Below are 23,040 nucleotides of genomic sequence, written 5' to 3' on the forward strand. Positions count from 1 at the left end.
GTATATTCTGACAATTTGATTAAATAGCGTGTATCGAACCTTTAATTACAAAACTAGATAGAGAATAGAGATAGGATATAGAAAAAACAAAGGAAATAAATTCGTTGATTTATGAGAACAAGTGCATCGACATAAATGGGCAAGACTACACGGCTATTAGGAAAAATAATAAATCAAATCTTTCCCCTCTTTGAAACTATATGCCAGAAAGAGCCAAGACTGGCCATACAATTTCATGTAAGAAATATGGAAAATTGTTGAAGCTTGGAATAATTTAGCTTTGATAAACTGATACCAACTAGGCCAACTAATATCTTGTAACTAACCACCAAAGTTTAGTTTAAGTAACTATGGGAATGTTATTACATGCTTTGCTATTACGAAAAATGAAAAGTATATAGATATTTTGCCACCACTATCTTGAATTTTTAATTAGCATCACTGTTGTTTGTATTTAATGTAAAGGTGTAAATTATGACATTGGAATATGAATTATATAACGGTAGGTTTTTCAGTTGAATTCATAACTTATTTCACGTTAATTTTTTTTCAGGTACACTGCTATAATTTGAGAGAAATAATATCTTCTATCTCAGAATATCCAAGGCAAAACAATTTCACATTTGTTTTTAAAATATATCAGCTGATATAGTTTATTATTAATTGAATTTTTTGATATAATATCCGAAATATTTTGGTTAAGGAAAGAAAAAGTTTATATATTCTTTAGGGGTTTTTTCTTCGCAAAAAATGTTAAATGACCAGTGATAATAGTAATTGCTGCATTTACTTTTTAACAAAATCGAAAAATAAACAAAGTTCTTATCACAAAGCACATGCTGATATTTCACTCACAAGCGCATGAAGAAAATTATTATCACGTTTCTTAAACGAGATTTATTAAATTATAGAATAATAATAATAGGAAAATGCCTAGTTTCTTAGCATATTTTGTATTCAAATCGCTTCAAACATCAAAAATTTATTTTAAACTTGTGATTAAGTAAAAGTGAATTTTAATTTGTCTTCGTTTTAATTGCTCAAACAACAATTCATTATTAGAGAAATATATTTTTCATTTTTCAAACCGAGCAGTTAATTATTCTCGCTCAGAATATTGAGCAAGAAATTCAATTTCAATGTTAAATTCGTCCCTCTATATTTAAAAAAGTACTCTTAATTAGTTGCTTTCTTTATTATACATGGGAAAACTGTTCTTTACAGATTATCTTTGTCCTTAAAGCAACTCAAAACCTTCCTTTTTTTCATGCCTGTCATTTGTTCTGTTCAATTATTTCACACAAAAGTGATTAGCGTGCCAGTTTTATTTTGAAGTATGCAAAGTAAGGTTTTCGCAATGAAAAAAAAATGGACTTATCCAAAATAAAGAAAATAAAAGAACACGCTGCATTGAAAAGATTAATTTTTAGATTAATGATTTGGAAGCAAAATTCAAAAATAGCTGATAAAATATGCATAAATAAATTTCAAAGTTTCAGTTTAACTTATCTTGCTTTATGCTTATAAATAATAATAAATGCTAACTAAAATTTAACCGATTTCTTGATATAGTAGAATTCTGAGCATTATTCTGGCTAAAGATATAATACTTTTAAAACTTCAGAACTTGGATATCAGTTAGTCTTTTAATTTTAACTTAGCTTTTATACTATTTGTATATCATAGTGAAATAAAAAATTATGATATTTAGTTAGTGAAATATTTTAAAAGATAACAAAATAGAAAATAATTTTTTAATGGAAAATATGAAAAAAAAATTGTCGAAGTATGAAGCGTTGAAAACTACATACTATTAAAAGATGAATTTAAAAATCTTGCTCATTCATTAAAAATTATAATTTATTTTAAATTTATTTGAATTCCATTTATTTTTAGTATTTCTATGATCGCAATACGCGTTTACGGTTGATTTTTACATCCATATTTTCGTTTTAAAATCTATTATATATGTATATATTATTAATTACATCTAAATTTTGAAGCTCATTTAATTTCGTACTGTAAGAAATTATGAAAGTATTATTAAGTTTATATAAAAATATCCATGTAATAAGGATCACAATTTTAGTGATCAATTTCAATTAATGTTTTGAGAGACAAATAAAAAGTTATTGATAGCTTATATCAAAACTTTATTTCTTATAAATAAAATAAATAAATTTTTTAATAATCAGAAGAAAAAAAAAAGATTTTAGATAAAAATTTAAATAAACAGTAAAAATAAAATCTATTATAGATTTTTATTATTAGGATATTTTATGTTTCTTCCATTAGGAATGAAAATATGTGGTTTCGGCTCTCATTGATTTAAAAAAAAAACAAAAAAAAAAAAAAAAGGATATTTTTTCTCAAGGACAAAACTGGGTTACTTAATTAACTGGACCACGCAACATTAACTGATTTATGAGCTTTTCTCAAGAATACTAATACTCCTGCGGAGAAGAATTTATATCGTTAAGAATTAGGAAGATGTGATAAGTGTAAAAATAAGAGAAAAGCTTTTAGTAGAAAGAAGAATTGATTTTGAATTCATTAGGAATTCAATATGTAGATATGTTGGTAGGATAGTCTTTAAATCTAAAATGTATTTTTTAATGGATTTAATTGAAATGTTTTAGGTCATTCAACTAACTACATTGAAAAGCCCATATTTGGCAAAAACATATATATATTTTTTATTTCAATATTCTTAATCTCAGAACAGTTTCTTTTATAATACTATTTGAATTTCTGTGAGAAGTTATGTCCATTTTTATAATTTTAAAACTTACATTTTTATGTAACTTTATATTGATAAATGATCTTTTGTTTAGTTTTAAATTTCGGTAAGAAATATTTTTATGAAAAACTTCTTAGTTAAAGTCTAATTCATATATATATATATATATATATATATATATATATATATATATATATATTTAATTTGATATAATAATTTCTTAGCAGGTTCTATTTCAGAACAAGACAATCTGTTCATTAAAAAAGTTTTTACGAAGTTTTAATGCATAATAAAAATTTAATTAATAAGAATACAGCTTATTTCTCAGTTCAGGAACTAAGTAATATATTTCTTAACTGCAAAATTTTGAACAAATCATTCCATAAACCTATACAACTAGAAGGTCTTTGCTTTATATTTTTTCAACCAAAAGTTTTACATTTTTTTATTCTAAGTTTCAAAAAATAATTAGTATTTAAATTTATATATTTTTGTTTCATTGGTATTCTTATCTGTTTTACGGCAAAGAAATTTAAAAAATAAAAGCATTTTGCAAAATTTTTTTTCAAAAATTTTACTTTGAACATAGCAATATACATTGAAAGTGAATTACAAAATGTCGAGAAGTAACATTTGCAATCAAATAAATAAATATATATATATTAATATTTTATTAATTAAGTTGATATATTAATTTTTAAGAAATAATTGTTTCCCCGTCGTAATATATAAGCAACGAGAAAAACTGGGATATTTCAATTAATTTTTCTGTGAAATATTTTTAAATATATCGACTTAAAATAAAATACCTAAAAACAAAGAAATTTTTGTAAAAGCATTTTAAGTTCTAGCAGGCGTCCTTAATAATATGGAGCAATGAAATTAATTTTCACATTCTAACCAGCAACACGAGAGAAACAACTTAATGTTATCCAACCAATATAAAGGATGAGACACAAATTTTTTGAAAGCCATTAAGTTATCTTTAAAAAGTGTTATTGATGGATGGAGTGGTAGCGGCTCTAACCAAGTTTAGTCAAGTTCTGAGTAAAAGACGCATAGTAAAAAAGAAAGTCGTTCCAGCAATATAAAAGATGAGACACAATCTTTTTGTAAGCCATTAAGATATCTTAATAAATTTTTTTCAGTGAATAGGGCAATAGTTGTTTTAATTCAGTTTATGAGTAAATAAACTGAAATCATGAGTAAATGGATTAAATAATTATGGAAATCATGCCACTTTTATAGGTCAAAATGGTATTAGTTTCATGAAATCCACTTCTTTGATGGATGTTCTGACACTCATGCAATAGTTCTTACACTCATTGTGGTGACAGTTATGATTTAAATCGAATTTATTCAAAGGACGGATAATGAACTTATAGAGAAAATGTGCCATTTCTATTGGTCGAACAGATCATGAAGTCTAAACAACACATGCAGACTTTTCTCTCTTGAAGATACATGAGAGAAACGTCTAATTGGGAGAAACTAGGAAAGCCTCCAGCAACCAGGCTGCCGGCAAGTAAAAATTCGTTTCTGAAGCTACCATGTATTAACGAAGTATGCTAATTAAGAGCACAGTCATTGGATGAACTTCATAACTTCCTACATTTCCTGCTCTCAACCACGTCTATGAAACTAGATCAGAAGTGAAACGAATGTATTATTTTTGATAGTTAATGAACCATATTTGCAAATGATCCCAGTTATTGTTTTCAAGCATCGTGTACTGATATCTATTGATGAATAATCCGATTAAATGAAATCAGAAATAATAACGAGTTAAAAAACAAGCAGTAATAGTAAAAAATGATAAAAATAAAATGAATTGAATTATTTAAACTAAATATTATTTCAAAATTTTCATGCTCGTTTTATATTTTATTCGTTTTTCCTATAATTCGCTCTATTACCCTTTCAGTGAATCCGAGCGAAAATTTTATGCAATTAGTCTTATCTTTCTACCAAAAAAAAATAATTCTGTCTTTTCTGAGCCGTGGAAATTCATGTTAGATTCATTTGGCAAAGTTAATATTAATCTACACAATTTATGTAGTTTAACTGTGTAAAATAGAGATAAAAAGGTATGATTCAGTTCACACCCTTCATACCTAACTATTCATACCTATTTTCACTATCATAATTTCTACACTATTTTAATTTTTTTGAAATTAAACTTTTAACAAATAAATTAAACTCAATGCCATGATTATAAAAAAAGTACTATTCACTGAAGGCTTATTCATCATTTTAGGTTTGTATCATTTAGGAAAAAATGGCGTTATCAACAGAAAATGTATATATAGGATAATAATGCAGCTTGAGAAAGTCGTTGAAATTGGTGACATAATTTGATTGACATTGTTTGGCATTATTTTAATTTTTAACTAAATATTATATAGAATTATATTTATTTATAAGAGAGGATAAAAGAAATAACATATAATATTTTTAAAAGATATCTTTTTTAACTGACAAAAATATGAGCAATTGGGAAGCTTGAGAAAGTCGTTGAAACGGGTAACATAATTTGATTGACATTGCTTGGCGTTATTTTAATTTTTAATTTAATATTATATAATATTATATTTATTTATAAGAGAGGATAAAAGAAATAACATATAATATTTTTAAAAGATATCTTTTTTAACTGACAAAAATATGAGTAATTGGGAAGCTTCAGAAAGTCGTTGAAATTGGTAACATAATTTGATTGACATTGCTTGGCGTTATTTTAATTTTTAATTGAATATTATATAGGATTATATTTATTTATAAGAGAGGATAAAAGAAATAACATATAATATCCTTATAAGGTTGTAATCTTTTTTAACTGACAAAAATGTGAGTAATTGGAAAACTATTTGTCTAAGCCATCTTGTACTTAATTATCGTGATCATCTCATCTGACGCATTCCAGCTAAGATTTTCAAATTATTAAAATAACTGCTAAGTATACAGGGAAGAAAGTTCAAGCGTATCTAAAGCCTTATTTTATCTTCTTTTTTTTAATTTGCAGAATATGTTGTTTAAAAAGATAAAGTATTATAATCGCTAAGATGAAAAATTTGAGTCTCTTGACCGTAACGAGTCTCTTACTTTTAGTTTTATTTGTAGCTAGGATAAACACATTTCTGGATTTGGATATTATTTTTGCATCTATACCTGAACAAGGTAGCTGGGAAACTCAACAATGCTAAACAGTGGTTTAAATTTTGTAGGCAATCATCACACCAAAAAGTTTGATGTGTATCAAATTTTGGATCAAATTAGCTAAAGAAAATTTATCTGTCTTGGACACAGTGTTTTATGGAAAAGTTATTTATCGTGGTCTAACAGAAAAACATGCTAACTTTGTTCCTGAATTTTTGAGATTCATTTTGAAATGAAAATGACAAATAGTACAAAATCAAATTAGATTGGCAGATCAAAAATAAAGAAATAAATTCGTTTAAAAAAAGAAGTTCAAGCAATTGTATTCAAAAATTATTGATTTGTGGTTATCTTAACTATTTATTTTTAGATTACATTATTTAATTTATTTTGGAATATTGGAAGTAGTTGACTCAGCATGTACATACATTACATACCATGCACATTGTAATAGTGTACATATGTACACTGATAGAAAACATTACAACGGTGTTATAATGCCAACATCATTGCATTAATGTATAGAGTTAATAAAATACATTGAACAGGGACGCACAAAAACAGGTTTCAGAATACTTTGCTTAATTTTATTTTCTATAATAAATTATGCAATTATATATAAATTGAATTAATTATTTAATTTTATTTACCGGGTGTAATTAATTTTATAAACTTAATTAAAACCAGGGGAACAAACTGTACGGATATGAAAACTGTGCCACTCAAAAAAATAATTTTAAAACTTCAATATGCGAAAAAATAGTTTATATTAAATAATTTATAATTTATGTTAAAACCATTATTTGATCATTTACATTCACCATCTAATAAATAAAATTGACTCGTGTTTAATACAGGGTGTTTATAAAGTCCCGGACCCATTTTGATGTTTAATAACTCATAAAATAATAAAGATAGATTTAAATTAATAACATAAATGGTTAAATAGACTCAAAAAGTTTCATGACCCTTGTCAATGAACTTCCACGTGTGCCCCCTTCGTCGCACGGAGAATATGAAGTCGATAGTCAATTTCACGCCAGGTAGCGACAAGTATGTCGGCATCCACAGAGCCATTTGCGCACTTTATGGCGATTAACAATGCCAGAAACATGAAAGGATGCTTCATCGGAGAACATTATGCTCTTCAGAAAATCAGCAGCATCTTCTATCCTCCTTAGCATATCTGTTGCAAAGGCCATCCTCCTAGGTCTATCGTTCGGTTCCAAAACTTGAACAATTTGAACTTTGTATGCATGCAGTCTTAATTTTTTCTTAATAACCTTGTACACCGTCGAAATTGGCATATCCAATTCTGTTGCCGCTGATCTCACAGATATTCTAGGATTGTGTAAAAATGTCTCTCTGACACGCTCAACATCAAAATCATTTGTGCAAGAACGTCTGGAACGTTTCTTATCTTCGATACTTCCAATTTCTAGAAAATTCTTTTTCCACCGCAAGGTGCTGATTTTGGATGGAGGATCTTTTTGGTAAATTCTTCTGAAATTTCTCTGTGCTTGCACTATCGATTTCATTTCTATGAACCACCATAAAATCTGTGCTTTCTCTTGTGGTGTATGCATTCTCCTTAATATCCGCTCGAATAAAACATCACATTCAAAAGTACTACATAGAACAAACACATCAAAAGTAAACATAACATTGCAATAGTTGACAAAAACAAAAGAGAGAAAAATGCAATTAATAAGCTGACAATATTTAGAAAAGTACAGATATTTAGACTGGAAAATGAAATTATCTGAAATTAATCACACGCGCAGACGATATTTACAGAAGTAAAAATATTCAAACCTGAAAAGGAAAATATATGAGTTATTCCATCACTAAATGTCATAAGTGTGTTTATATCTTTATTATTTTATGAGTTATTAAACATCAAAATGGGTCCGGGACTTTATAAACACCCTGTATTTTTGTTCCATAATATCTAGAAGATAAATAAAATATTATTGTTTTTTTGTTTTTTTTCTGTTATATGAAATATGTATTTGTAAAACATTATAACCGTCAAAAATATTTCAGAATTTTTTGTATTTGTTCCTTTTAGACCTTCTCTCAAATATCTCTAAAACTAATGTTTTGTATATAATGTTAACGCAAAGAGCAAGTTGGATGAAATTTAGTATGTAGTCCCTTTATCAAAACTGTAAATTTAAATGAAATTTACGGGTCAATCTGTCAATGATAAGAAGTAATTTCTATTGTGCAAACACGGCAAACTAAACAATAAAGCACGAGATGATTTTAACAATGTGTTGCCAGTCGTTAAAAGCTAACATTTCATATATTTTTAGTCAATCGGCTCAATTTTACGCGATGAATTTCATTCCTTTAGTGAATATATATATTGGGTTGGCAACTAAGTAATTGCGGATTTCACTCATAGATGGCTTCAGTTGAATTTTTAGGTTTGCAGACGTAGTACAAATGTAAAACACATTTTGTTATTTGATAGTTGGCAATTCAGCTGTCAATCAGTGAAAAAAGTTTTTTGATCGGTTGCGTAGTTTTCGTTTGGCGTTCGTTGAAAAACGGAAAATCAAAAGGAACATTTTCGTCATATTTTGCTTTTTTATTTCCGCAAAGGGAAAAACGCATCGCAAGCTCATAAAAAGTTATGTGCTGTTTATGGTGAAGAAGCCTTAAAAGAACGGCAGTGTCAAAATTGGTTTGCCAAATTTCGTTCTGGTGATTTTTCACTCAAAGATGAAAAACGCTCTGGTCGTCCAGTTGAAGTTGATGACGACCTAATCAAAGCAAAAATCGATTCGGATCGTCACAGTACAACACGTGAGATTGCAGAGAAGCTTCATGTATCACATACATGCATTGAAAATCACTTAAAACAACTTGGCTATGTTCAAAAACTCGATACATGGGTTCCTCACGAACAGAAAGAAACGCATTTAACGCAACGCATTAACAGCTGCGATTTGCTAAAGAAACGTAATGAAAATGATCCATTTTTAAAACGACTGATAACTGGCGATGAAAAATGGGTTGTTTACAACAATATCAAACGGAAAAGATCGTGGAGCAGGCCAGGTGAACCAACTCAAACCGATTGTCTACTTTGAACTCTTACCACCCAACCGAACATCAAAAGCTGATATTCATCAAAAGAAGGTTTTGTTATCAGTTTGGTGGGATTACAAAGGAATTGTCTACTTTGAACTCTTACCACCCAAACGAACGATCAATTCTGATGTCTACATTGAACAACTAACGAAATTAAACAATGCAGTTGAAGAAAAGAGGCCGGAATTGACAAATCGAAAAGTTGTTGTATTCCATCATGACAATGCAAGGCCACACACATCTTTGGTCACTCGGCAAAAATTATTGGAGCTTGGTTGGGGTGTTTTGCCACATCCACCATATAGTCCTGACTTTGCCCCATCTGATTACTTTTTGTTTCGATCTTTACAAAACTCATTGAATGGTAAAAATTTCAATAATGATGATGATGTCAAATCGTACCTGATTCAGTTTCTTGCTAATAAAAACCAGAAGTTTTATGAACGTGGGATTATGATGCTGCCTGAAAGATGGCAAAAGGTCATTGATCAAAATGGGCAATACATTACAGAATAAAGTTATTTAGTTCCATGAAAAAATTGTCTTTGATTTTCTAAAAAAAAATCCGCAATTACTTAGTTGCCAACCCAATATATATATATATATATATATAGAGAGAGAGAGAGAGAGAGAGAGAGAGAACTTTGGAGATCGATTCCGACAATTTTATTTTCTATGGAAGAAAATAAATATAAAATTTTCCAGACATTACCGCAGTACTTATTCATCTGTTTATTTTATTTCATTTCATTTCGAAACTCGTGATGATTAAATAAGTCATCAATGGCTGCTAATCCTAATTTGCTTTCCATTTTTAAGATACATCGCAAAATAAACGAACCAATGAGGATAAGTTTTTAACGAACTTTTCACTTTGCATGACCAGCTAACCCATCAGAATAGTTTTTGTTTAGTATGTAAATAGCACTTTTATTTGATCTGATAAGGTGGATCGTTAAAGTCACATAATTGGATTAATTAATGTTATTAATATGACTGGCGAAGAGCTGACCGTTGAAGTAGATTAGCGAGTTTCGGAAGTTTTATGTAAAACGCTATGAAATCGAGAATGTATGTTTTACAAAAGATTTGAAGTTCATTTATTTGTTGTTTATATATCAGGCATTTGTTTGCATTATATATCATGCTTCTCGTTAGAAACTGTTTTGCATAAAGGTAAGACTTCGAAAGTCTTTACTTCTGAAGAATTAGATATTCCAAGTGTAAAAAGTTTGGAACGAAAGCATTTTGTATAGGGAAGTTAAAAATCACTCTGTAGGATTTACTTTATGAATTTATTTAAAAAGAACAAAGAAATGTTTTAATTTTTTAAAAGCAATATTTTTTTTATAAATTACTTGCATGAAAAATACCTATATCATAATATTATTACAATCACAATAATTCTTACTTATCTTGAATCTTAATTGTTACTTTGAGCAATAATGTTTGAATACTGTTTGTTATGTATTTCATTAAAGCATAACAATAGCTAAATTGTAATTAACTGTTGTAACAATATTTCAAAGGTATAACAGTGTGAATAATGATGTGTTGTTTCATTATTTGCTTGTTTTTCTTGAGATACGGTGAGCTTCACTTCGACTGAAAATCGACGTTTGATTTTTCAAAGTGCTTTTGATTTAAAAAACTGCAATTCAAAATGACGAAGGAGATAGTAGCTATTGTTTGCCTTTTGCTCTTCTGGTTGTGGAGTTGGTTTCAAATATTCTGCAATTTTAACTTTTGGCACTGTTTCAATCTTTTTCCATATGTGGTTTTCTTCATGATTTGGGACCATTTGGACTCTAAACGCAAAAGGCGTCAAGATGTCGCTTTGCAAGCGGAAATTGAAATTGTGAAGGATGTTTCCACTCAAACGAATGATTTTTTTGATGAAATGAAAGTTAATGAACGTATGCTGCTTCTTGTCAAACGTTTTTTAAACAAATTGCTCACTCAGTTTGAACATTGATAATGAAACAGTTACGATGATTTTTCCGGCAAATACCTGCGCCATACTTGCGATTTATATTCCAAATGAACTAAAACAAAACAGCTTTTTGGACAAATAGCTAGGAATCCTCTGCCTTTTCTTCCTCTATTCAGCTGAAAGGCACGCACAAGATAAACTTTTTGTGACATATTATGTTTGAAACTCCATTACAAAGAGACAGTTACAATTAAAACCACCGAAAAATATAAACTGCAATCATTTCTGCTCACTTCGTGCAATAGTTTTATCAAGAATTCTCCGAATATTGAAATTTCCTCAGCACTGAAATAAAGAAGCAACGAATCCTCAAGTTAATCTACTTTGGTATCTCCTCGTCATTTTTGAGTATTTTGTAAACACTCGTGTAAATATTGTACATAAATTTTATTTTTATTATTTTGTTTGTATATATATGTTCACTGCGGACTCTATTTTTTTTTTTGTACATATACTTTTTATCACTGTGGACTTTAGTTTTATATGAAGATAAATCATTTCTTCTGATATTGTGAAAATACTTATCCAAATGTGACTATATGAAGCCTCATGAAGGCACCACGGACTATGACATTTCGGCCTGCTCTTTAAGGCCTACCCGATTTTGACTTCTACCTCAGTGAGGTATTCTGGACTTTGACTATGGACATGCAATTTGAAGATTGAATGAATATACGAGACCAGTATCTGACATTGATACTTTTTGAATGACCTGATATCGCAAATAGCGGCACGGCTCTGGCACTGACTTCTGGTTCAACATCTAGTGGGTCTGTAAGAACGTACAAGACTGAATCTCTCTTCTCAGCATCTTCTGACTTGGCGACGGCATCTCTGGAACTTGCTTCTTAGAACATTAAAAAATGGATCCTGAACAATTACTCCTTGTTTTGATAAATACATTTTTTCCTACAATAGTCAAAATTTCCAATAGCTGGTTTACTCAAAAAATAAAATTTCGGCTTCAACCATATATATGTGTATTTGTTTCCTTTATTTTATTGGTTTCACACACTACCCCTATTAAACGCTTCTAGCAATCACATGATTCATCCATAACATTAATAGCATTAACTTCTTTGTGCTAACCACCTTTGAAACTTGCAATTTATTCCGCTTTTGCAAGCTGAAAGCATTCGTTGTTATGATAAATTAATAATGAATTAAAATAAATAAATTCAAAAAAATTTTTAAAAATTAGAAATTAAGTAAGTATATTAGAAATGATTTTAATATTTTATCTTAATTTTGATATATTAATCAAATGAAAAGCTGCTATCTGTTCTGCGCTTATTAATATATATAATTTGCATACCTTTTTTTTATTAAAGTTGCTAAAATATTTTGCAGAATGAATCTATTCAATATGTAATATTTAATGAGCTACTTATTGAAAATGCTTTTTTAACTTAATTAATTCAACATGAATTCTAATTAAACTTTTATAAGATTTGACGTAAACTCTTAAAGCAGCAACATTTTGCTAAGTTTCTAATTATTCGAAATTCTAATGCAAAGACTAGAAGAATATCTTTGAGCTATACATTCCCAACTTACAAAGTAAATGAGTATCAATTTTGGTAGCTTTAAGTTAAAAAATTCGCACTGTTGAGCGCTTGTGTAGTTAAACACATAGTTATATACACACATTTATCTTTATTGTTATTATTAGAGATTTGAATTAAATTTTAATGCATTAATAGAATAAAAATGGACCGAGTATAATTTATCCAAAGTGATTAATTCCTTTTATTGATACGTTCATCCATTATTAAAGATTGAATCTGCTGAAGATACGAGATTAAATTACTTTTTTATTGTACTCATGCATATTTCCAAGTGAGTTTAAAATAATTATTCTTTCATCACTTAATTCGATAGCTTCATTCTTAGAAAACATTAACTTAAGTAAATGATAAGTTAAAGAAAGAATTGGAAACGAAGATCTACCAAAAGTAATAAAAAAATAGATTTTTAATACTGCCTTTTAATATGAAAAAAATAATTACTGAAAGTTAAAATCTTTAATTTCAGACACTGAATAAAAATATTTGAACTGAGAAAAAAAAACAGGAAAATAACGAAAATGAGCAATATTTTTTTAAAAGAAAAGAAAATAAACTAAAATTTATATTTAAGAAATAATTTTAAAAAATTGTAATATATAGAAACAACATACAACAGCAATGATTTGCACGATTCATTTTTAAGTCAATATGCAAGAAATAAAAATAGTTTTTAATGCTTTATAGGACAGTTTCGTGTTATTTAATATTAATGAAAATGGGTTGACTTTCATATCGATATTGAAAAGTATTGCTTCGAATCTCATTTTTAAAATAGTTTTAAAAATTCATACAAAATAGGAAAGGAAAGTATATAACTGATATTTCTGAAATGATGATATTTTGAATTTTGAGACGGTACAGAAACCAAATTTATATGAGAACTTTTTGGAAGTTCGCGGACAAACTGCTGCTCTACGCCTATTTTTTCAATTGATTAGATAAAAAAAAACCTAAATGCAGACACAGACATATATACATATTACTTAATGCTACTGAATAATTGAGAAGAAATTTGATTTTTGGCATTTGTTTAATTGAAATGTAACTACAGGAAAGATTTGAACCAGGAAAACAGATGAGACCATTTTGTAAATATTATTTCACTATTAGAATTGAAATGACTTACTAAATTTAATATGTAACACTTTTTTTACATCAGTACATTATCTTGAATTTGTCAAGTTAAAAATTCAAAAGATCTCAAGCATGCAGCTATTTTTCTGTATTTTTAAGATTCTTTATTTTTGCTGCATTATATTAGCATTATATAAGGATAAAAAGCATTTTTAGCTGCATAAAATTATCATTTTGAAAGTTGTCCATTTAGTATTATTGCGCTTTTCAGTGTATAAAGACCCCAATCATGGAAAACGCTCGAAATTGCATTCTCACATTCATTGCTTTTTGTTCGATTTGAAGAAATCTGCTGTCGAAGCCCATCAGACACTTTTAGAAACTTATGGTGATACTGCTCCATCATATCCTAATTGTCGCTTTTGGTTTCAACGATTTAAGAGTGGTGATTTAGATGTCAATGACAAAGAACGGCCGGGAGGACCAAAAACAATTCGAAGACAATGATTTGCAAAACTTTTGATCATTTTTAAAAGGAAAAGTTGTTGAAAATGATTATACAGGGTGTTCATTAATTATTGTCGGGGTTTCCGTATTTCATAACTTTCGAATAAAAAAATATTACGCAAAAACCGATTACAAATTCGTAAATTACAACTCAAAGAATTTTATTAATGATATTAAAGTGTAAAGCTTGCACAATTTGCACTTTGTAGGCATTCAGCTGAAGGCGATTATGTATTCGTAAATTACAACTCAAAGAATTATGTATTCGTAAATTACAACCCAAATAATTATGTATTCGTAAATTACAGCTCAAAGAATTATGTATTCGTAAAGTACAACTCAAAGAATCGCCTTCAGCTGAATGCCTACAAAGTGCAAATTGTGCAAGCTTTACACTTTAATATCATTAATAAAATTCTTTGAGTTGTAATTTACGAATACGTAATCGGTTTTTGCGTAATATTTTTTATTCGAAAGTTATGAAATACGGAAACCCCGACCATAATTAATGAACACCCTGTATTTCATGTAATTTATGGCGTAGTAAAAAAACCAATGACAACCTTAATAAACAGGCAAGGAAAACAATAAAACTCTAAAACCAACTGGCATTTTAGGTTTTTTTTAATGATTTTTTCTATTTGATAACAAAATGATCTTTCATTACACAGTCTCATGTATACAAATTTCTTTTGATGTTATTGAAAAATAAGCTCGTAAAACAGTTTTACATCTTTTAAAATTTTTCGTAGAATTTCTTGCAATACATGAATCACGACACCACATCTCTGGTAGATCCAATACAAATTGTAATTTATCTGCGGTGGGTAAAACCCATAAAATCGTTGCCACCAGCCCCGTGGCATAGATCTGCACGTGATTTCTTCATTTTTGTTATCTTAATCGATAGTAATTCAGAAGTCAGGTTTGTTATGTCTGGGAATTTTTATTCTTCTTGGATATTAATCTAATCAGGTTGTTTGTTGAAAGTTTGGTGGTTTTTACATTTAGCTGTTTATTCAGGTTGATTAAGAATTGTTTTGACGACTTTTATGGTAAGAAAACAAACATGTTTAATACGTAAATGATAGGGTTATTCCATGAAGAAAGGATGAATCGATGTAGATTTTGCTCATGCGCATTTTGGAAGCACTTCTTTTTTATATAATTGAAGGAAATAGTACAGCATTTTTAAATGAAAAAAAAAACTATATAAAGTTTGGTTTATAAAAGTTAATTTTTAAATTATTTTGATTTTTTTACATATATTTTATATAGGAATTTATAATATTTTTAATATGCTGTTCTCTATCATTTTAAACATTAATTTTGAAATCTGGATGATTTAATTTAAATTGTGCATATTTTATAATATTTATTTCGTACAAATAATATAATATTAAGGAATCTGATTAAAGAGATAGATGACATATTGTAGAGAAAAGTGAAAAAAATTAATGCAAATTAATAAAACGAATTTAAATATAATTAAATTCATTCAGTACTTAACATTTTCTAATCAAAAAAGCTGTTCTTCTGTGAAAATATTTTTCCTTAAAATACATTTCTAATGAATTTAACACAATTTTAAAATTGTAAAGTGGAACTATCTGAGCCCGAAGTGTTCGAAGTATCGCAAAAAATTGAAAGAATAAATTTCCTAAAATTAATCATTGAATTTTGGTATTAATAATAGTACCCCTATCCAGTTCTCTGTTTTCTTTTTGCTAAGAAACGAAATGCTAATATTTCCTCATATGTAAGTTTCAAATCATTGACTGATTAACTCTGAGTTATGCACTATCAATGAAGATTAATTATTGGCAATTACTATTCAGTCTCCGTCAATTGACAATTAATCACTTTTTGAATAAATTTGTTTCTTAATGTAACCTATTTGCGTAATATATCAATTCTATTACTCATTCCGTTATAAGAATTGAGGAAGTTATTAGACGATGTGTCTTACTATTACCTTTACTGTATATATTAAGTATAACTAAAGCAAATATTATGATCTGACAGTTCGAATATTGATATTTTAGATATTTTTAAATCAGAAAATACATGAGTGAAATCATGTTTGAAACTATTTGAAACTTACAGATTTTGATAACTGCATTTTAAACTTTCTTCTGTTCTTAAAAATAATTTTGATGTTAAAATTATCTCTATGTCTGCGAACAAGAAGTATATATACGACAGAAATTTTAATCGTCCTTCCGACCGTTCGAATATTGACATTTCAAGCATTTTTACACCACAAAAGTAAAGGAAAATGTATATGAAATTATATTTGAGTTTGTGTGAGAGCTAGTGATTTTGATGATTACATTTTAGAAGTTCTTTCATTCTAAAAAATAATTTTGGAATTATATTCGTCTGTGAACATGTTATCTTGAAAATAAAACCTACTAAATAAATGAAATTTGATAAATAGTCCTTATAAGAGTTGTAGATATAGATTATCTGCGTGATCTGTGAGCCATAACACGCCATAGCACCTATTTAAAAAACGGCTTTAAAAATATATATTTAAATAATTTTTGTAGATATTATTAAAATATATAGTCAATCAATCAGCAATTTAAAATTCTTTATTATTGTACTTTTTAAGTAAATAAAGAAAAACAATGAAAACAATTAATTAAATAATTTGACACAAGAAACAAATCATGTTTAAACAAAGAAAAAATATGCAAATAATGTTGACTGCTTATTAGAAAAACTAATATCTGTTCATTTACTTTCTAAAGATAGAAGTCTGTCACAATAAATCCTGCTGATACTGCTGCGTTCATTGGTGGAGGGGTGGTCGGTTGTACATATGAAGAAGTTGTTAATCAACTCATACCTTCTATCATAAAAATAATAAATAAAGCTTCTTAAAAATGTACAATATATAACTCACAAAGTTATACAGAATTCGTACATACCTGAAAAGTGATGATTATAAAATTATACATCTAATACATAGAAAACAAAAAGAATCAACAATATATATATATATAATTTAATTCCTGATAAAAACACATAAAGTTTATTTGGAATTAAGTTTAGAAGAGCTACAGTTCAAGTTAAAAAATATCAAAAGACAAATAGCTAGTTCATTATATGCATATTTACTTCATGCTTGCTTCGAATTCTCATTGTGCATGCAAGCCTGGTATTTCTTTGGTCATAAGAAACATCCAGAGAAGTACTTTTTTTCTTCCAAATCGATCAATACCCGTCAAGAAAACATCTTTATGGCATATGCAAATGAAGGCCCCACTGACCTTAAATAACCATGGCCTACATTGTCAATTTCAGAGACAGCATCCTGAAGTAAAATTCTAGAAGATTTTCTGGAAAAAATTGAAATGTCTCATTTATCATTTTTACTTTGTCGTACGCCATATATAGTGTTGTAACTGTCGAAAATTCGAACTCGAGATTTCGACGAATGTTTACGTTTCAGATCTCCTTGAGTATTAAAAAACCCATTCATGAAATTATGTCTGTCTGTGTGAAAGATAATTCAAAAATGATTTGAGCTAGATTGATGAAATCTGATATATGGTATTTACACAAAATTTGTAAATTTCTATTAAATTTTATGTGAAATCCATTCAGAGTAAGTCCGTCTATTTGGCAGCTTGAAATTAAATTGACATGATAATTACAAAATGAAGCGAGCTATATAAATGAAATTTAGTACACAGAATTAACATCTAAATTCTAGATATCTTTCAAATTTGGAACCAAATATCTGGTTTTAATCGACTGGAAACAAAGCGTCTGAAATACAGTTTAGATTCTCGAGTATCGATTGCTAAATGTCAGGGATTAATTACCAAAAATCATCAATCATCATAACAACGATTTTAAATTTTTAATTTAGTTATGCCAAATATTTTAATGAACAACATTTTATCGTGCCAAAAGAAAGTATTACTTTAAATTATGCTTACTAATCACAGAACATTCTAATTAGTCGGCGATGCTTATAAAGTGGCTAAATAGGTTTAATTGTTGAAGATGGAGTGAAGTTTTTTGTGAAATATCTTCTGGAAATGTAGATCAGAAGATAGCAGGTGGCCATTGATGTTATATATAGGTATCATACTCTTTCAAATAAAATAAAAATTGGCAAAATTGGCATAATGTTTGAGGATGGGGATTTGTATCAAGATTTTTCTTCAAAAAAGAATGTACGATGAAATATGTTTTAAAAATTTCTCTCGAAAATAGAGAATGATGGAAATACAAATGACCCTTATTGGCCTATGTATGAGTTTTGCGCATTTATATGAAATAAAACACAGGATATCTTATTTAAAGGATGAGTGGTATCGAAACTTAACTGTTGTGGTGCTTGAACAAAGGGATGACTTTGATTTATTCAACTGGTTCTTTTGCGAACACAGATAATAGTTCTATAGGTCATTAGTTCAGTCTCAATGCTTTAGAAGGGTATTTCCTTTCTGTTTATTATTCATTCAAGGTTAACTAACTTTGAAAGAAGCATTTCATTTTGCAATAAATGCTCAACTATTGCAATATAATTTGAATTATTCTATAAAGTTTTGCTATTTCGGATAAAACTTGCTATTGTCAACTAAGAATATTCAAATGTATGTTGAGGTAAATGTATTTCGAAGTTCATATAATTACAAAATATTTACATGTTTCTAAATGCTTAGATTCACTTCAAATAACACCAATTATCATCTGTAGAAACACGAGTAATAAAGCAGCAAACTTGAGGAAAATATTAGTCGTTGCTTGAGATCCGCCACTTTCTACAATACTCCTACGCACTTTCGCATAAACAGATTCATTAATATCGGCGTCATATCTGTCTCTCCAAAATTCGCAACGATAGTTATCGGGTCTCAGACGAACAGCCTCTTCTTTGTCGATCTCCAGGTATTCTGGATCATCCTGCTTAAAGGTAGGCCATCTAATTGCACCAGGCACATTTGGATCACTGGGAAAAAAACAAAAGATTGATGGTAAGTAAAAATGAGTTTTTTAAAAAAATTATATTATGCAATCACATAAATTCAATAAGTTGAATACAATTTTTGCTTTGAAGGAGAATATGAACTAATAAGTTGGTTGCTGCATCTTGTAGAGGTAAATGGTACAGCATTCTGTATAATATTGTACGATATTTTACAATATTTAATGTATTAAGATTTATTGTACCTAAGATATTGCTCCCTCAGGGGAAAGGGGAGCACCTCAAAAATGAGGATGAGCAGCTTCCACATGGTGGTTGGATGGGTACAGAGATTGTGGTTGCGGGTTACCTGCGTGTTTCCTACGGGAAGGGTTGTATCATGGCTGGTAATGGCCCTTTTGACTTGACCGTAGTTCCAGACAGAGTAGCTATAGCGGTGGTCTGATCTATCAGATTAATCCGTGTGCCTTAGTGGCGGGTTGGAGTTGCCAGTTGTTGCGATGGTGGATGGTGTCTAAGATATTGGGAAAATTGCTGGGCATGACAATGGCGGCCGCATCAGCATATATATATATATATATATATATATATATATATATATATATATATATATATATATATATATATATATATATATATATATATATATATATATCTTTATTGATTACCCAATAAAATTTTGAGAGGCATGTGCTGGAATTTTGGAATTTGATTGAAATGTGTTAAAATTTGAAAGTGAACTGCCAATGAACAAAAATCCGCCAGAATTAATAGCTTATACTTTCTAGTCTACAAAGATATATTTATAGAAAAATGCTGAAATTGTCAAAAAAAATTGATTTCGAAATTTTGATGAATCTTTACATGTTGATATTTATTGATTCGTTTTAAAAAGTATGTCTGTTTGTGGAACTATCTGTCTATGTCCTGTGAACACGACAACTTAACTTTTTTAATACTGAAAGGACCCAAACGCCCTTTCAATGAAACTACGACGAGCACCTAAAAAGCATGGATATTATAGTGGAATCCCCCCGTTTCATTAATTATGCTGACATATAACGTATGCTTTATTCGTTAGTGATACTGACTAGAAGGGTTCGAGGGATACAGATTTTTTCTGAGTATCTCAAAGGAAATCTGAGTAGGGGTGCTTTTTTGTATATCACTGCCCTTAAAAATGCGGGCTGTTATTGCAGTTTATGAGAAGGGAAGAGATTTTTTTTTTTTAATCTTCGTAACCGCAGACCAGTATTCTCAGGTACCTGAATTAGAATGACCTTAGCTTTCAGAATTTTTAATAAAGTGATAATAATTGTGTTTACATTTCAATAATAATTATTAAAACAATAATTTCAAAACATAAGGAGTCGATTTTGATCTTTTAACAGCACATTACACTTTCAATACGACTTAATACTATGTCATAAAATTTCAAAATGGTCATCTTAATTTAAATCTAACATGCTTATGACATTTTTAGAAAAAGAAGAAATTTTTAATTTGATTTTCGAGTCAATTAAGTGCTCTAAAAATTATTCACTTATGATCCCCAAAAACTTAAAGTACGAATAAGTTTGATTCACCTATTCCAAAATAAAGAAATCCCAAGAATTAATCTAAAAAATATTATTTCAATACATATTTTAATTCAAAGACTTGGAATAAAATTAAAAATTAAAAATCGGAGTAGCCAAACTTCTTAATATATTACAAATGATTATAAATATCACTCTCTTATTCGAATGCATTTAATTATTGTCTGTGTTAATATTATTGTGACAAAAATAATCGACATCAATTTAATTAACATAAAATAAAAAATAAATAAATAAAATATCAATTAAAATATAAAACAAACAAAAAAATATCATTGAAATAAACAATAATAAAATTAAACAATATACTACAAAACTCCTACAAAAAAATTCATTACAGTTTACTCATTCGAGTCAGAAACCAAGTAAAATATTAGAAAATTGTTGAAAGACAACGAATGTTTTTCATTACCCTGTTTTCACAAATGCGATCCATCTTGCCATGACATGACGACTGAACTCCTCTTCTTCCGGAGTGAAATTTCCAAAAACAGGGTTTCCAAAGACAAATTGAAGTTCGTCGAAATGAGTCGTATCCATCCACTCCGCCAAATAGCTCGCCGAAGCACGACGGCTGAACTTGTAGAAATAAACAGGATTCCTCATCGAATATATTTCTGCTTGGAACACATCCGCGCAATTGATTAAGAAATCTCCAAGAGCCGTGGCGATTGCTGGAGTATATGTCTCTGATGTTCCATTTTCAACAGTATTAATGTAGAAATCAGCAATCTCTTTCTCTTTCTTTTGACCGAGATAACCGAACATGATGCGAATCAATTGGTGGGCGAATCTTCTGGAAATACCTGTTGCTCCATTCACTCCATATGTCCCAAAGTACTGTGGGGCAGCAACCGTCACAAAAAACGGGCCTTCTTCTTTGTTATTACCTATCAGTAATTCTACGTCCTTGAAGTTGCCTTCCTTCAATTCGTGAATGGTAGGTATTGGTAGGAATTCATCACCAACTCGGGGATAAAAGGTTATAGGATTGGTACTTTTCATGAGACCTTCGACAGCTGCTAATCTTTCAGCTGGCAAACGCTTCAGACATTGCACAACCAGACTGGGATCGTCTTTGATAGTAAGTTTCTTATCAGCGCAACCAGCCAAGGTGGCGAATCTCTGGGCCACTGTATAAAGTTGAGCATTATCATCCAGTAAAAAGGGCAAAGTAGCTGCTCCGCTTTGCATTATGGCTCGCTTGACCATATGTTTCACCATTGGCGATATCAGATGGCCAGAGATGGTCATGGCACCAGCGCTTTCTCCCATCAAAACAACATGATTTGGGTCTCCACCGAAGGATTTGGCGTTCTCCCATATCCATTTTATTGCCAACACCTGATCCAAAATACCTGCGTTGCCATTGGCCTCATCAATGAAAGCTGTAAAAAATCCCAAGCTTCCTAGTCTGTAATTCATACTGGCCACGATGACATCGCCAAATTGAGCAAGTTTTGTTCCATCATAGACTTTCAAGTTTGAGGATCCTACATTAAAGGCTCCACCGTGGATAAATACTATGACAGGTTTGAGTTTACTCGATTTTTTCAAGTACGGCACCCATAAATTTAGATAAAGGCAATCTTCTGTCATGTTTTCGACATTAGGCTCGAAATAATAGTTAAAAGTAACATTTTGGACACAAGTTGGAGGTATTTTAGAGGCATCAAACACGCCATTCCAAGATGTTTTAGGCACAGGCTTCAGAAATCTTAATCTTCCAACAGGTGGCTCAGCATATGGTATGCCTAGAAATGCTTCAATGTCCAAATCCCCTTTAGCTACGGTAATGCCTTGGACGGGTCCATTGTTTGTCATTACAACTCTATCTGCCACCACGACGGTTGCAATAAAATTGCAAAGGACAAATAAGACGACTCGATGGCCTATCATTGTAGAATTCAGTCCTGAAAAAATATATCTGGGATTAATGATTCCACTTTACGCACAGGAGCAATACAAATAATATTTAATAAATACTATTAAAAAAATGTAAAGAGAATGCAATTTCAAATCTATAGCTTCATTTATTCAACTTTAAATTTTAATAAGTGAGATTCAAGAAAAGAAACCGATTACTTCATATTTTTTTCATTTTAGAACATTAAATAATTTAAATATAAATTTTGCTTATTCTAAACTTTTTTAATACCTAGAAAAGTATGCCAGATTTTATCTTTTTATTTTCATGAAACTTTTTACTTTACGTGGTATAGAGAAAGTATAGTAATCATCAGAAAATTCGAACTCGAGATTTTGACGAATCTCCACGTTTTAGACTTCCTTGAATTCGAAAAACATAATTTTGGAAAATGTCCATCCGTCTGTGACAAAGATAACTCTAAAAC

At 29.3% G+C, this 23,040-nt stretch overlaps 1 protein-coding gene across 2 annotated transcripts in view; it reads right to left on the minus strand.

The window, feature by feature from the left end:
• Positions 1–16,719: 16,719 nt before the first annotated feature.
• LOC129988315 (acetylcholinesterase-1-like) overlaps positions 16,720–23,040 on the minus strand; it is a 29,829-nt gene continuing 23,508 nt past the window's right edge. For both annotated transcript variants that reach the window (XM_056096516.1, XM_056096517.1), the window contains exons 2-3: positions 21,099–22,599; positions 16,720–19,112 (exon numbers count right to left, since the gene is read on the minus strand). In XM_056096516.1, the coding sequence (XP_055952491.1) occupies positions 18,833–19,112; positions 21,099–22,585 (1,767 nt within the window). In that variant the 5' untranslated portion in view covers positions 22,586–22,599 and the 3' untranslated portion in view covers positions 16,720–18,832. The remainder of the gene's footprint in view (positions 19,113–21,098; positions 22,600–23,040) is intronic.

The sequence above is a fragment of the Argiope bruennichi genome, chromosome 10 (assembly GCF_947563725.1).
Source record: "Argiope bruennichi chromosome 10, qqArgBrue1.1, whole genome shotgun sequence".
Lineage (NCBI taxonomy): Eukaryota > Metazoa > Arthropoda > Arachnida > Araneae > Araneidae > Argiope > Argiope bruennichi.